We start from the raw sequence: 15,713 nt of genomic DNA on the forward strand, positions 1-15,713 counted from the left end.
GCAAACGCTCCAAGTCCAAAGCTTGGAGATCACGGCGGGCTTGAAACAATCTCCCACGCAGCTCTATATCCCAAGGGCTACGCTTATGTAAGCTCTCCAGCCGGCCAATCAAAATCAGCAAAGCCGCCGCATCTTCCCTTCGTTTACGCTGCCGGGCAGAAGCCAGAGCAATCAATCTGCCCCTAAGGGTAGCCTTTAATCCCTCCCAAACCGCTTCCAGCGAAGCTCCACACTCCTCATTCACATCCAAATATTCATGCAGCCACCCCTCTATCTGTGCTCCCACCTCCGGGTCATCGAGGAGACTATCATTAAAACGCCAAAATTTCTGTCCCGATCCACCTCCCTCCCCCTCGAACCGCAACCAAACAGGAGCATGATCCGACCACGTAAATGATTCAATCCCCGCTGACCCCACCTGACAAAGCAATCCCCGCTCCACAAATATATAATCAATTCTGGAGTAAGAGGAATGAATCCCCGAAAAGTAAGTATAGTCTCTGACCGATGGATGCATCCACCGCCAACAATCCACCACATTAAGGGTAGTCAGTGCCTCCCGCAACAGTTTGCGATCCTTTCTCCCATACTGATCCGCCCTCCCCGAATTATCCAAATGAGGGGTCACAGTAAGATTGAAATCCCCACCCAGAACCAGGGCACCCCCTTTAAACCTGAGAATTCGAGGCACCAACTCATGAAAGAAGGCCCCCTGACCTTCATTAGGGGCATAAATATTAACCAGGGAGTACAAGACCCCCTCAATCAGAGCCTCCAACATTATATATCTACCCTGAGGGTCCCGCACCACCCTATGTACTTCACAACGAATCCCCTTATGAATGAGAATGCCCACCCCTCCCCTCTTGGAAGTACCAACCCGGGAAGCCCAAAAGGTCTGAGGGAACCTAGTATCTTTAACCAGGGATTCATGGGACTGAAGTAGATGAGTTTCCTGGACAAAACAGACATCTGCCCAAAGGCGAAGCAGTTCCCTATAAAAAGCCCGTCTCTTATTGGGGGAATTAAGACCCCGGATGTTATAAGAGACCAACCTAAACCCCTCCATAATCCAAATAAAGCAAGAACAATGCAGACCCAACCCCTCCATACGCGTCCCCATATCCCCCTCTCTCCCCCACCACCCCACCCCCAAAGTGAGAGTCCACAGATCTCCCACCAACATACAAGGAAGTGAACCATCCCCATGGCCCCTTACTCAAACCCCACAACCAAATGCTAACTATCAACACAGTGCTCACAACAATCCCCTTAAGCAAACCCTACCAACCCAACAAGCCCCCCAAATAACAATTCTCACTCCCCCCCCAAACACTTCACTGTACCCCCACATATCATAGATGTAACCTCCCAGCCCCCCCTCCCACCACACCCCAGAACCAGGCCCTGGGCAGCCCCCACAAGACTCCCACCCAAGACTCAGGACCCAAAAATACCACATCAAGGGGTGAGTCCATAAACACCCCACATAAGTATGAAGGGTACAGAAGAAACAAGAACAAACACAGTCAGTCAATTCTCAGGGGGGGCACTCGATGAAGAGGCAGTAGCTCGAAGAGGGAGTCCTCCCCCTCGGCCACCCCGTCCGCTCCTAGATCCACTCTCCGCCATCGGGAGGAGGCGGGAGTCCCCGCTCGGTTGGACACCGCTCCCACTGCAGGAACAGATTCCTCCGGGATCTCAATACCCGCTTGTTGCAGCAAACCACGAGCCTCCCGAACGGTGGTAACTTTAGTGTGTACTCCATTGATGGAAATGACCACCCCAAAAGGATAAGTCCAGCGGTAGCGAAAATTGCTGCGCTGCAGAGATTTAATCACTTCCCTGAATGCCCGGCGTTTCTGGAGCGTGCCTGCAGCCAGGTCCTGATAGAACTCCAACCGGTGGCCTTCCCATGTAACCGTGCCCAACTCCCGGGCTCTGCGGAAGATCTGCTCCTTAAGCACAAAGCTCTGAAGGCAAAGCACAATATCTTTGGGTAGATCGGTGGTCCGGGGTCCCAGAGCCCGGTGTGCACGCTCAAGACCCGGCTCAAGATTGTCATCCTGTAGAAGCCAGCGAATCAGCTTGATAGTGGTAGCACGAACATCTTTATACTCTGGCAGATCCGGTAGGCCCCGCACCCTCAAATTATTACGTCGGGTGCGGTTCTCCAGGTCCTCGACTTTATCCATAAGGAGTTGGTAGTCAGCAGAGGCAGTTTCCAGAGATCTTTGCACTCCAGTCACATTTTCCTCACAGCTTTCCAGCCGCATCTCCACCACTTCCACCCTCGTGCCTACCTCCACCAAGTCAGTGCGCAGCTCCTGCACCGCTTCCCGGACTTGTACAGCCACTGCCGATATTTCAGATTTTACCTCTGTAATCCAGCACTGCATATCCGCTTTCGTAAGCGGTTCTGGCGAGGCACATTCCTGCATGGGCTCTGCCACCATATCGGCGACTGCCGCGATTGCGCCGCTCAATCTCGCCGCCTCCCCGCTACTGGTCTCCAGGCCCACGCCGCCACGTGCAGCCCGGCCCAGCGCTTGCTCCATCGTGCGCTGGCCGGGTTTATCGCCGGGCAACTTTTTGCGCGTTGCCATGGGGTTCCCCTTCCCCTCACACGCCTCACCACCACCCGGGAAGAGAAAAATCGCGCCGTTTACACAACTTTAAATAGTTAGTACGCCGGGCCCGAACGGAGCTCTCAGCTCAAGCTCCCATCCGCGGCGATGACCGGATAAGTTTTTCTTATACTAAACCTTGGACTTATAAACCAGGTCATCACTAAAACAGGAGCTCGACTCGGTTTACAGTAATTAAGAATGAAAATACATAATCAAAGGGATAAGAAGAAAAAGGCACTTAATAAGAATGATTTCCAAAATGATTTGCAAACAGCCAATTCCAGACTCCGTATGCCAGGCTCTGTTTGTGGGGGTATTCAAATCCAGACTCAAAGCCCACTTCTTTGATGGTGCTTTCAATTCCAAACTCTAACTCACCTTCTAAGCACCGATATCTGTCTGTAATTTCCCCATATAAGTATACCTACTTGTCCAGTTTATGTCTTTTGAGCAGGGACCATCTCTTCTGGGTTTTGATGTACAGTGTCTAGTAGTGCTATAGAAATTAGTATTAGTTATTTTTGGAACTTCATATATAAAAAAGAGCGATATATTTTAAGGGTGGAGGGAACCCAATATGAACACTGCTCCTCCCCTTCCCTTCCTAAACTAATTGTATTCAGTTAGAGCGAGGGTTACTCCACTTATTCCTGAAATTTAATGAATAGTGCTAGTTTGCTGGGAAGATGTTTTTAACAATGAGTGGAATAGTGAGAGAGATCAAACAGGATGAACCTGACAATCTGCCTAAAACATTAATCAGCTCAGAATGAGAATGCCTGCTGAGCTCAGGAGAAAGGAAGAAATTAATCAATTATGTTTGCCCAGAAAAGCACTCAATCTTTTCTGACCAAGGAAATATGATGCTTGTAAAGTGGTGGTGGTGTTGCATGTAAAAATGTTTAAATACAGAAACTTTATGTTGTCAAAGTAGTAATTTAAGATCTGTGTTTCATGCAAACAGGATCCTAAGATCGTTATGTGATACATTAGCAACATGCCTGTGCCCTCTGTTGGAATAGATCTGACCTGCAAAAGCAGTTCTGTGTGTGATATTCTGAGGTCTTCAAAGGTACTTGGAAATCAGGAACATCAGTATTTTCCAGTCAGTGGCGTACCATTGGGGGGGGGGGGAAGGCTGCCCCGGGTGCACGCTCCAAGGGGGTGCACAGCTGGCTGGGACTGGAAGCTTCCGCGCTGCTGAAAACGGCACCTCAGCGCGGCTGCCATATTTATTCCAGAGCAGAGTTGGCGCCATTTTTGATTCGAATTAGAATCTAGCTTTACACAATGCCACAAACCCCTGATGAAGCCTCAATAAGGTGAAACGGGGCTTCCGTTGGGCTATTTTTGATGTCAGCAATCAATGACCGGCTTACGAACAGCGTTAAGATAAGTGCTGGTTTTTGCTGTCACTTTATTGAATGATTTCTTTCTTTCTTTTTGTTTGGTTTTGCACTATATACCTCACAAATTGAAAAGAGATTAGCACTATATGTATATTCATTCTTATATCCTAAAATAAGCAGCGCTCAATGAAAGATACCATCTCCTGCTAAAAAACCGTGTAGAATTCACTGATGATTCACCAGTGCAGCCATCTGAGAGCACAGCTTAAGTTCTATTTGATAATCATCACAAGTCTTGACAATCTCAATGGAGACAGGAGTTGCCATTCCAACCATAACCAATCTGGAAAATTTTCCATGATCTCTGGGAAGATCCAATACATACCCTGACACATTATATAGGCTTGATGGTACCTATAAAAATTTGGAAAATTTATTCCACCCTCTATAATTGGCTTGTGTAAGGATATTAAAGCAATTCTTGCTGCTTTCCCCAGCCAAATAAATTTTGTAAGAATACTATTTAATTTTTTGTAAAAGGACCCCTGAAAAAACACTGGTAACATACCACAGGCAAAATCATCATTTTCACCGTCTGAACTCTTCCCAACCAAGACAGATAGAACATAAGAAATGCCTACGCCGGATCAGACCCTAGGTCCATCTATTCCAGCGACCCGCACACGCGGAGGCCAAGCCAGGTGCTCCCAGTTGGAGACCCTGGTTACCCGTATCCATCAATATGTTTTGCAAGGAGGTATACATCCAACTTACACTTGAAACCCAGAATGGTAGTCTCCGTCACCACCTCATCCGGGAGAGCATTCCAAGCGTCCACCACCCGCTGTGTGAAACAGAACTTCCTGACATTTGTCCTGAGCCTGCTGCCCCTCAGCTTTAGTCCGTGACCTCTTGTCAGTTTCACATTTGACATTGTGAACAACGATGATTCTTGCTCTATTTTGTCGAATCCTTTCAGTATTTTAAAAGTCTCAATCATATCCCCTCGCAGATGTAATGGGTTCCATTGATCACACATTTCTGTGACCTTTATCAATAAGGATTTTTCATTTACTTTCATTATTTCTTCCAGCGTTTTGTAAATCCAAATTCCTAAATACTTTATACCCTCTTCCTTCCACAGAAAGGGGAATGAATCAAACAATCCTTTTTGACAATGTACATTAAGCAGAAGAATCTCTGATTTACTCCAATTTATTTTATATCCTGAAAATTTTCCAAATCTTTCAATCAAATCTAGTAAATGTGGAATGATTGTTTCAGGATTCCTCAAATGAAGTAATATGTCATCTGCATAAGCAGAGACCTTGTATTCCCGACCTGCGTAAGGAATACCCTAGATCTCCTTTGCTTGTTGAATAGCTAATAACAAGGGTTCCAAAACAATATTGTCTAATTCCCCTATCCAGACAGAAACGTTCCAAAAAATTATTATTTATATATAATCAAGGTTTGAATCATTTGTATAAATCCTGATCCAATACCAAACCAATTCACTGCTTGATACATAAAGGTCCATTCTACCTGACCTGCATCCAAGGAAACAGAGAAGGCTGGATCATCCATGACTTTTGTTAAATTTAACATGTTAAAAGGCAGCCTGGTGTTATTTGAAGAATGTCTTTGAGCAACAAACCCCGTTTGGTGCATTCCAATAATGTAAGGGAGAGCCTTGGCCAAGCGCAAAGCCAATAACTTAGCCAACAGTTTGCCATCTACATTTATCAAAGAAATAGGCCTGTATCGTATTTTCACCCATATACCGCGCACCCGTGTAAAACGCATACACGGGTATAGCGCGCGGGGAACACAAATCTATGTAAAGAAATTATTACATACCGCACACACTGGTATACCGCACATGCCGCCCCAACTCTCCGTTCGCCTGCCCCGACTCTCCTTTCACCCGCCCCGACTTTCCGTTCGCTGCCCCGACTCTCCTTTCACCTGCCCCGACTTTCCGCTCGCTGCCTGTCCCCCTTGAAGTCCTGTCCCCATCCTGAAAGCCTGATGCCCCCCCGATGCCCGATTCATCACCCGGAAGGACCACTCACACCCCCACCCGAAGCACCGCTCACACCCCCACAGCCTCCCCCCTCCCCTTCCCGCATGGAGAAGCTGTCTACCTTGTTTCCGGATGCCAGTGAGCCCAGCTTGCTTCCTCTGCCAGTGGTCCTGCCCCTTCTCTGAGCCCTGCGCTATGCTACTTCCTCTTCCGGCAGTCCCGCCCTTTCTCTGACGTCTGATGAAAGTATTCAGTAATCTTTAATTGAAATTCCTCAATAAAGTTGGAATCTGCAAGCAATGTATTATTGAATCTCCAGACAGGTCTACAATAATCTTGCTCATCCATTTTCAATTCAATCCAAATTCCGCCATGATCTGACAAAACGATTGGATCTATGGCGGCCTTTGCAACCTGTTGTTCTTAATCACAGAAAAACTGCATGCAGGATAGCTGTCAGGTTAGATTAGCCTTCACTGATTCAAATATTGCTTTACTCTAGCATCGCATCACCTCTATCTCATCTTCCAGGTATTTGGGGGGTCATACTACTGAAGTAGTAAGATAAGGATTTTGTGCAGTATGTCAACTGTGAGCAATATCTAGTTATTTCAGCTTTGACATTATGCAGGCCTATCTCATAGTCTTATATTTGTAGTTTATTATATCTGATATACTGTTTATTGAAGCCTAAGCGGTTTCAATACAAATTTTACAAGAATAAAAAAATAGGGGAGTCGCACACGGATTATTAAAAACCATGGACAGACATACTTGACACAAAAGGGAAAAATAATCATAGGGTACATCTTTAGAAGCAGCAGAATACTGCAGCTTGTTTCCTATAGCATCCCATAAGTTTAACCACACCCATCCACTCTTAATTCAGCTTTATTGATTACTTATTAAGATTTGTTTCTAATATAAACGATTGCTATTAAGAACATAAGAATTTGCCTCCGCCGGGTCAGACCAGAGGTCCATCCTGCCCAGCGGTCCGCTCCCGCGGCGGCCCTTCAGGTCTATCACCTGTGCTGTGGTCCCTAACTATTCCTATAACCTACCTCAACTCCTATCTGTACCCCTCAATCCCCTTATCTAGCCTCTTTAACTCATAGGCAGCAGAATGTTGTTTGTTTGTTGGTTTTTTTTTTTTTTGGGGGGGGGCCAAAAGCTCTGCCCTAGACCCACCCAAGCTCCATCTCAGACCTCCACCCCCTTACTGGGTCAGTCCAATGGTCCATTAAGCCCAGTAGCCCATTCTCACGGTGGCCATTCCAGGTCCCTAGTACCTGGCCAAAACCCAAGGAGTAGCAATATTCCATGCTACCGATCCAGGGCAAGCAGTGGCTTCCCTCATGTCTTTCTCAATAACAGACTATGTACTTTTCCTCCAAGAAATTGTCCAAACCTTTCTTAAAACCAACTATGCTATCTGCTCTTACCACCTCTGGCAATGCGTTCCAGAGCTTAACTATTCTTCGAGTGAAAAAATATTTCTTCCTATTGGTTTTAAAAGTATTTCCCTTTCACTTCGAGTGTCCCCCCACCTAGTCTTTGTAATTTTTGACGGCATGAAAAATCAATCCACTTGTACCTGAGTCATGGTCTTAGCTAATTTAAGGGACCCTTCAGTAGAATTCCAATGCCCCATGACCAATACATTGATATCAGGAAGCCAGGGAAACATTATAGAGCAGAGGGGACCTGCTGGTATTGGCTAATTTAAGGGACCCTTCAGGAGACTCCCAGTGCTCCATGACCAATACATTGATATCAGAATGCCAGAGAAACATTATAAAGCAGAAGGGATCTGCCGGGAATCCAAATTTAACTCCCACAGAGAATCAGTAAAAAGACCCATCAGAGCTGAGGGTTTGAACAGACAGTAGACTGTGGGGTCATCCTCTTGCTCCAGGGCCATCATAGACTCTAACACACACGTACCTGTCTGCGATCCTGCATTTTCCAACGGAGAGGGTGTGCTCTGAAACAGATAGGGCATAACAAGACCTTTCATCCTTTGAGTCACTCTCTGAAAGATCCCCTTAATCCTGGCCAACCTTTGACAGAGGGGCAGATGCATCCTGGGAGCCCCAGCCCCGTTGTGTGCCCTCAGATGCACTACCAGACTTCCCTTTGGAGGTTTGGCTGTCCAGAAAGGCTTTCCATGTCAAATACAATACAATTCAGTTTCTTATATACTGCAATTCTCTGTAAGGAATCTATGCAGTTTACAATAAGATTTTGATCAAGTTTTGGAAGTTACATTATTATAGTGGGGATGGTAAACTTATCTGGCACGATTCTGTAAATCTGGGCTCCAATTTCTTCTCATGGTAATCCATATGTTGCCCAAAGATGAGTCTAGTTCCATACAGACAAAACCCAAGGTACCACATGAGTTCGGCATGTCAGCTGCAGCCTGTAGTCTGCTTCTCCTCTACGCAGAGCTGTACTCTTGACTAGGAGTGTGCTCAACACCAAATTAAAGGAAAAATACCACAAAAAGACCGAAAACACACACACACACAAAAAAGCAAATCAGAAAGACTTCTTCCAGCTTGCACGCAAAAGGAAAAAACTGAAGGGGGGTGGGAGCATGATGAGAGCCTTCAAGCTGCAGGCATTTTCTTGGCTGCCCTTTCCTGACTATGTCAGAGTCCTTTCCAGGACAGTGGATCTGGGCATCTGCTCTGCACAACGCCATGTGCCCAAAGGGGCAGGCGCCTTAGGAGCATTCAGCATGGGATACTGCTTTGCTCTAGCTGGGGAAAAGGAGGTTTGAAAGGGGAAATCAGCATGATTGAAACTAAAGGTCCAATGGACAAACATTTGACCCCAGTGATACCATTAAAAAAACAGCCAGATCTTCAACTCCTCCTGAGACTTGGGGACCTACCCCACCCCTGAAACCTGTGGGAGAGACTTGATCTTTCCAATTTCAAAATGTACAGGTTAGTTTCATTTCAGGAATATATGAAAGAACAAGACTCTATTGAAATATATCAGCTTCCTCATACCACCATGACTTAGATTTCTCAGACACCCCTTCCTGTTACTTTTCCTTATCATTCATTAGAAGATTCTTCTTTGGAAGGATGGGATATCTCTTAAAAGGATATAATGAAGGCAAAAGTAAAGATAGATAAGACACTGCAAGATAATTTACAGAATTTTAGCAAATTTACTAAGGATGTCTCAGTTAAATTGGCTGAATAAGATTCTAAGTTTAAACTAGTAGAGAGAAATAAGGAGGAAATGGATTCTCAGATTAAACTCTGCCAATCAGTACAGGCTTCTGCTATAAAGGATAAGTTGATTCATTCAAAACTAGAAGTATTTGAAATATGTCAAGAATAACTAATCTGAGATTACTGAATTTTCCAGTTACTCACTTCCTCTCATCTAAGGAATTTTTAAAAATATATGTGAAAGAGGTACTACAATTAATTTCAGATAAGGATATTGTGAATGCCTATTATATTCCACAAGATACAAGAGAAATTGTTCAGGAGGGAGAAATTTATATATTAATTCTCCTAATAGTTTAGATCTTAAGAAATTTCTGGAAAATACTCAGGGATCCCTAGTTACGAGATCTACTTTGCTAATTACTTTGTCATCAGTGGAAAAAAAAAGGATAATCATGAAAGCTTATTTTCTAAAAAAGAAAATCCATCTTGTTTTATGATCAGACAATTTCTGTTTTTCCAGATGTGTCCAGACAAACTCAAAGCCGACGTAAAGCCTTCCTCCTGCTAAGACCTAAAGTCATGGCGGGAGGAGGTACTTTTTCCTTGCAAGTGTCTGGTCATATGGGAAGCCGATTCCTGTGTTTTTTTTTATCCAAGCCATTTAGACTTTTCTTTTGAATAAGACTGAAAGCTAAAATGATTACGATTTTAACTCTCTTCTAATAGATTTTTGCAGAGATTAATAATATGTTAGCCTGCTTGAGAAGAAATATTTCTTAGTATCTTCTATTATGCTCTCCCGCTCCTCATGATGTGGGTTTGAAGGGATGATCAATTTTGTTTCTTGTATCTTTAAAATTTTTTGTTATTGCCAATTGCCTGATTTTTAATATTGTAATGTATGAAGAAATCTTATTAAAAATAAATTAAAAAACTGAAGGGGGCAGCAGAGCCCTCTGCTGAAGTAGGATTTCAGAAACCAGAGTGGATTCCTGCTGCATGGCTCACAAGCACTAGGCACCTGTCCATCCAGAATGACTTATCTATTACACTAGAATAAGTATTTCCTCAGGTTATTTTTCTGTCTGGTTTCCTTTCATCTTCATCCTAGGCCCCCTAAGTTCAGAGCTTCCTTTCAATTTAAGACTCACCTCCTGTGCATTTATGCCACAGAGATATTGAAACATGCCTTCATGTCTCCTCTTTGCCCTTTCTTCCAACGAGAATAATCCTGTGGCTTAAGATGCCACTGTATTCTTATGCATGACAGGGTTGACTTGACGGTCAGTCTAGAAGAGGTATGCAGCAGATTGATAGGCTTAAAAACGATAAATCCCTGGGACCAGATTGCATCCATCAGAGGGTGATCAAGGAACTGAAAGGGGTTATAGCTGAACTGCTTCAACTAATAGCCAATCTGTCGATTGAATCAGGAAAGATTCCGGAAGACTGGAATGTGGCGAATGTTACGCCAATCTTCAAGAAAGGTTCGAGGAGATATCCGGGAAACTACAGACTGGTGAGTTTGACCTTGGTACTGGGAAAGATGGGAGAGGCACTGAAAAGGATTGCATCATTGATCAGATACAATCTGATGAGGACCAGCCAGCACGGTTTCAGCAAAGAAAGATCTTGCTTGACGAACTTGCTGCACTTCTTTGAGGGAATAAACAGGCAGATAGACAAGAGTGACCTGGTCGACACTGTATATCTGGATTTTCAGAAGATGTTCGACAAGGTCCCGCATGAACGATTACTTTGAAAAATTGCGAGCCATGGAATTGAGGGTGAAATACTCACGTAGATTAAAAACTGGTTGGCAGATAGGAAACAGAGTGGGCGTAAATGGACAATACTCGGACTGGAAAAGCATCACGAGAGGAGTGCCGCAGGGTTCGGTGCTTGGGCCCATGCTCTTCAACATATTTATAAACAACCTGGAAATTGGTACGACGAGCGAGGTGATTAAATTTGGGGATACAAAGTTATTCAGAGTTGTGAAGATGCAGAAGGATTACGAAAATCTGCAAAGTGACATAAATATGCTCGAGAAATGGGCCACAACATGGCAAATGAGGTTTAACGTGGATAAGTGTAAGGTGATGCATGTCGGTAACAAAAAACTTATACATGAATATAGGATGTCCGGTGCAGTACTCGGAGAGACCCCTCAGGAAAGAGACTTGGAAGTACTGGTCGACAAGTCAATGAAGTTATCTGCGTAATATGTGGCGGCGGCGGCGAAAAGAATGCTAGGAATGATTAAGAGGATCACAAATAGATTGAAGGTTATCATGCCACTGTACTGGGCCATGGTACACCCCCACCTGGAATACTGCATCCAGCACTTGTCGCCGTACATGAAGAAGGACATAGTACTACTCGAAAGAGTCCAGAGAACATGACTAAAATGGTTAAAGGGCTGGAAGAGTTGCCATACAGTGAGAGGGTAGAGAAACTGGGCTTCTTCTCCCTTGAAAAGAGGAGATTGAGAGGGGACATGATTGAAACGTTCAAGATAATGAAGGGAATAGACTTGGTAGATAAAGACATGTTGTTCACCCTATCCAAGGTAGAGAGAACAAGAAGGCACTCTCTAAGTTAAGATTCCGTACAAATGTAAGGAAGTTCTTCTTCACCCAGAGAGTGGTAGAAATCTGAAACGCTCTTCCGGTGGCTGTTATAGGGGAAAACAACCTCCAGGGATTCAAGACAGTTAGACAAGTTCCTGCTGAACCAAAATGTATGCAGGTAAGGCTAGACTCAGTTAGGGCACTGGTCTATGATCTAAGGGCTGCCGCGGGAGCGGACTGCTGGGCACGATGGACCACTGGTCTGACCCAACAGCAGCAATTCTTATGTTCTTATGAAGCTGTAGAGTACATGTAGGGAAAAATTTCCAATTAGTGTGTGCTGTAGGGTGAGATCTATTCAGCATCTGTTCAGCATCTATAAAGAATTAGGCTATTTTTATACAAAAAAAGGAGAGGGGGTAATCATGACTAAAACTGCCTGCCACACTCCCTTACGAAGTTCAAGTATGTTTCCCCATTCCTTTTGTGTATATCAAAGCAGCAGGAAAGGCCAAGTGCGGGCATGTCAGGAATACCAACAGCACCACAGCTAACAAAGCAGCAGCAGCCACATCAAATCCTCTTCCATGTTCATGTGACGCAAAGCTTTTTTAAGGGTTTTCTCGCATACTTGGCCAATCATATGACTAATATTCATACATGAGAATTTATGCCTTCTGTCTATTTCACACTCCTGCTTTGAGTCAACTTAACACAGTGCATTTTTTCTTATTTGCTATACAGTACTTCCCCGAAATTCGCAGCGGTTCCGTTCCAGGAACACCCACAAATTTTGAAAAACTACAAATGCAGTTTAAGGGGCTAATCGAAGGCAGGAGAGGGCTGGGGTGCTGAAAATCATTTGCGGTATTTTCTGACCACCTCTTTCTGGTACTGAAGTCAGGCTACACTAATCAGGAGCTGTTCTGACATGCAAATGATTTGAATGCAAACTCCCGACTCAATCGCTCAGTGAGTGATTGAGTCGAAGCAGCCCTGACAATAGGGAGGAGCCCAAGGCGCCTGAGCCAATCAGGGCCTTAGGCTCTCCCCGTGGATCACACGATGCACTGGGTCAGAGCGTAAGGCACTGATTGCATCGCTGGAGCCCGGAGGAGCAGGAAGGACTGAGCACCCCTCCTGCTCCCAATTTACAGGTACCGGAAGTGCCTAAGGGCCCTCCCAAGGGAGGAGCCCGAGGCGTCTGATCCAATCAGGGACTTAGGCCTCTCCCCGTGCATCACAAGGGGGGGGGGGACGGTTCTGACAGGAGAGAGTTGGCATCCCTCCTGCCATATTAGTTTGATGTCGGCCGGGGGGAGGGAGGGGTGAATTTCTGGTTGTTGGGAGTTGGCATCCCTTCTGCCATATTGAAGTTGTGGGGGGGGGGTTTCCAATGGCAGGAGGGAGTGGCAGCAGCAGCATTGGGGGGGGGGCATTTTTGGGGGGGTTCGGGAGGAGGAGAACTTTGTTGGGGGCTTAATTTTTTTTTTTTTTTTTTTTAAATCAGGCTGATATTTTGCAAGCAGACCTGCAGCAGTTGGGTTTGACAATAGTAAAACCCAATGCAAAATAGCCAAGCAATTGTTACTGAATCAATCGCTTGGCTATTTTGCATGGGGTTTTACTCATTTGCATGGGTGGATCGGGCAGCAGTTTAGTGAATCGGGTTAGGGAACAATCGCAAAATCAGTAAAACTGGTTTTGCGATCATCGTTACAGGATCAGTAGGTTTAATAATAATAATAATTTTATTTCTTATATACCGCCCAACCAGAAGATCCAGGCGGTTCACAGCAAGAGAACTGAGGCATATCAGCGAAGATGCAAGATACAATAGGAATCAGTAGAATTCAATGCTATACAATACAATAAAATATAACATGATACAATGTAGAGTGATACAAAGCAAAGTCATCACATAAATTTACCAAACAGATAGGTTTTCAGTGATTTTCTAAACTCATAGTAAGATTGGGAATGGGCAATCAGTGAACACATCCAAGAGTTCATTCTCCCCGCTTGAAAGGCTAGAGTTTTGTCTAAAAAACTTTTATAACGGTAGGCTTTCGGAGTAGGGTACATGAACATGCCTGAGTTTCTTGTGTTCTTGTTTGATGTGAAAGGATTTAATTGGGAAGATAAGCATGATGGTAGTAATCCAAAGATAGCTTTATAGCAGAAGCAGCTGAATTAAAAAATTACGCTAGCTTCAAAAGGAAGCCAATGGAGTTGCATGTAAAAAGGAGTTATATGGTCAAACTTTTTTCAGTCCAAAGATCAAACGTACAGCAGCATTTTGAACCAGGTGAAGTCTTTGTAGTGTTTTCTTGGTTGACCCTAGATATGTGATATTACAATAATCTAAGGTGGATAGGATGGTGGATTGAACTAAAGGACACCATGTTAAAATATTTTTTTACAGTACTTAGTTTCCATAAAATAGTGAATCTGCCCTTTGCCAAGTTACTTAAAATTAGCATAACACTTATAAAGTAATGGAGAAACTATTAAGAAAACAAAGGAATAATTTCTGAAAAACAACACACAGACAAAAGAAATCTAGCTCTGTAAGTCCAGTAATAGTGACAAAATCAATCAAAGTGAATCACAGGAAAGCTAAACAAATATTGAAGTAATCACCCAAAACTGCATACTCAAAAACCCTGCTACATAACTATTTCAGATACTACTGGAATCTCAAGAGCAGGTTTCATCTAAGACTTCCAGTGATGAGGTCAGAATGGGGCTCTTACTAGAAACTTAGGTCCTCTTTTACAAAGGCGCACTAAAAAGCATAGCACACCTTGTAAAAGAGGGGTTTAGACTGTTGATAGAAATAGGGAAAATACCTACTGTATCTGAATGTAACATGTCTTGGGAAAGGGCAAGAAATAAATGCTTAAACAAGAGGAAGTTGAGATTGTTAAAAAAAATTGTTTTAGCTTATTATATCATATGACACATTTGTAAGGAAAAAGTGAGCTCCAATTTGGAAAACCTTTTCTCTAACAAGCAAAAAACAATCTACGTGACTGTTTAGCCCTCGCCACATCTAGATACTCCCAAACCTTAATATTAAAATAACTTGTTCTATCCAAAATTTTAAATGCCATAAGCTGATTTTCTCAGTCTGTACTCTTTTTCCCATTCACCTTTCCCCCCTCTATTTTTCAATTGTAAACTGTGTTGCTATAATTATTATAAAAGACAGTATAGCAAACTTCTGAATGAATTAAAATATTTTTACATACTGTACAAGGCTGAAGCAACCACCATAAGCTTTCATTAACTGCAACAGGGGCAGAGGAATGGCAAAGTCTCCAAGTTCAAAGTCAGTAGGCAAGAGTATTGGTTCCTTTATTTATTTGTGTGTTTACATGGCTGTTCTGTCTCTGGATAATTCCTATTCTGTAGTTTTTAGCAATAATGGTATTTATAGACATGATAGAAGTTTATTGGTTGATTTAAAAAACACACACATACACAAGGTAATCGCTGTCCAAATTTTAAAAAATTGCATGGGATGGAAAAATGTCAATAAATAAAAGGGGTGGTTCAAGTCTGATACAGAAAAACACAAAAATGAATGAGTATGGACTTTAAAAAAGTGATCACAACGCTGCAAATCAATCACTCGGGTCCAAAGTGGAGCTGAATCTCTGGTCCTTTGTATATAAAATGTTCATAGCGGGAGCAACTCCGGAGGATTCTCACCATAGCAGTACTTGGCCATCGGGTTACGATAAGTATTTTCATGTTGAACACTCTGTTGAGAGAAGGATTAAAAAAGTAAACTAGAAAAATACTGTAACTCTAATATTCTGAAATGAAGCAGTTGAAAGCTCCATTAATGCATGTGTTCTTATCTCAAAGGACAGAAGAAAGCTCTAAAAAACAAAACAAACCTTTGGCCTGTCCTGTTCTCCCTTTCCTAA

The 15,713-nt window shown here is 43.6% G+C and overlaps 1 protein-coding gene across 3 annotated transcripts in view; it reads right to left on the reverse strand.

Moving 5' to 3' along the window:
* Nucleotides 1-13,617: 13,617 nt before the first annotated feature.
* LOC117364704 (UPF0454 protein C12orf49-like) overlaps nucleotides 13,618-15,713 on the reverse strand; it is a 41,071-nt gene continuing 38,975 nt past the window's right edge. For all 3 annotated transcript variants that reach the window (XM_033954215.1, XM_033954212.1, XM_033954214.1), the window contains one exon: nucleotides 13,618-15,544. In XM_033954215.1, coding sequence (XP_033810106.1) covers nucleotides 15,461-15,544 — 84 coding nt within the window. In that variant the 3' untranslated portion in view covers nucleotides 13,618-15,460. The remainder of the gene's footprint in view (nucleotides 15,545-15,713) is intronic.

This window comes from Geotrypetes seraphini, chromosome 8, assembly GCF_902459505.1.
Source record: "Geotrypetes seraphini chromosome 8, aGeoSer1.1, whole genome shotgun sequence".
Taxonomy (NCBI): Eukaryota; Metazoa; Chordata; class Amphibia; order Gymnophiona; family Dermophiidae; genus Geotrypetes; species Geotrypetes seraphini.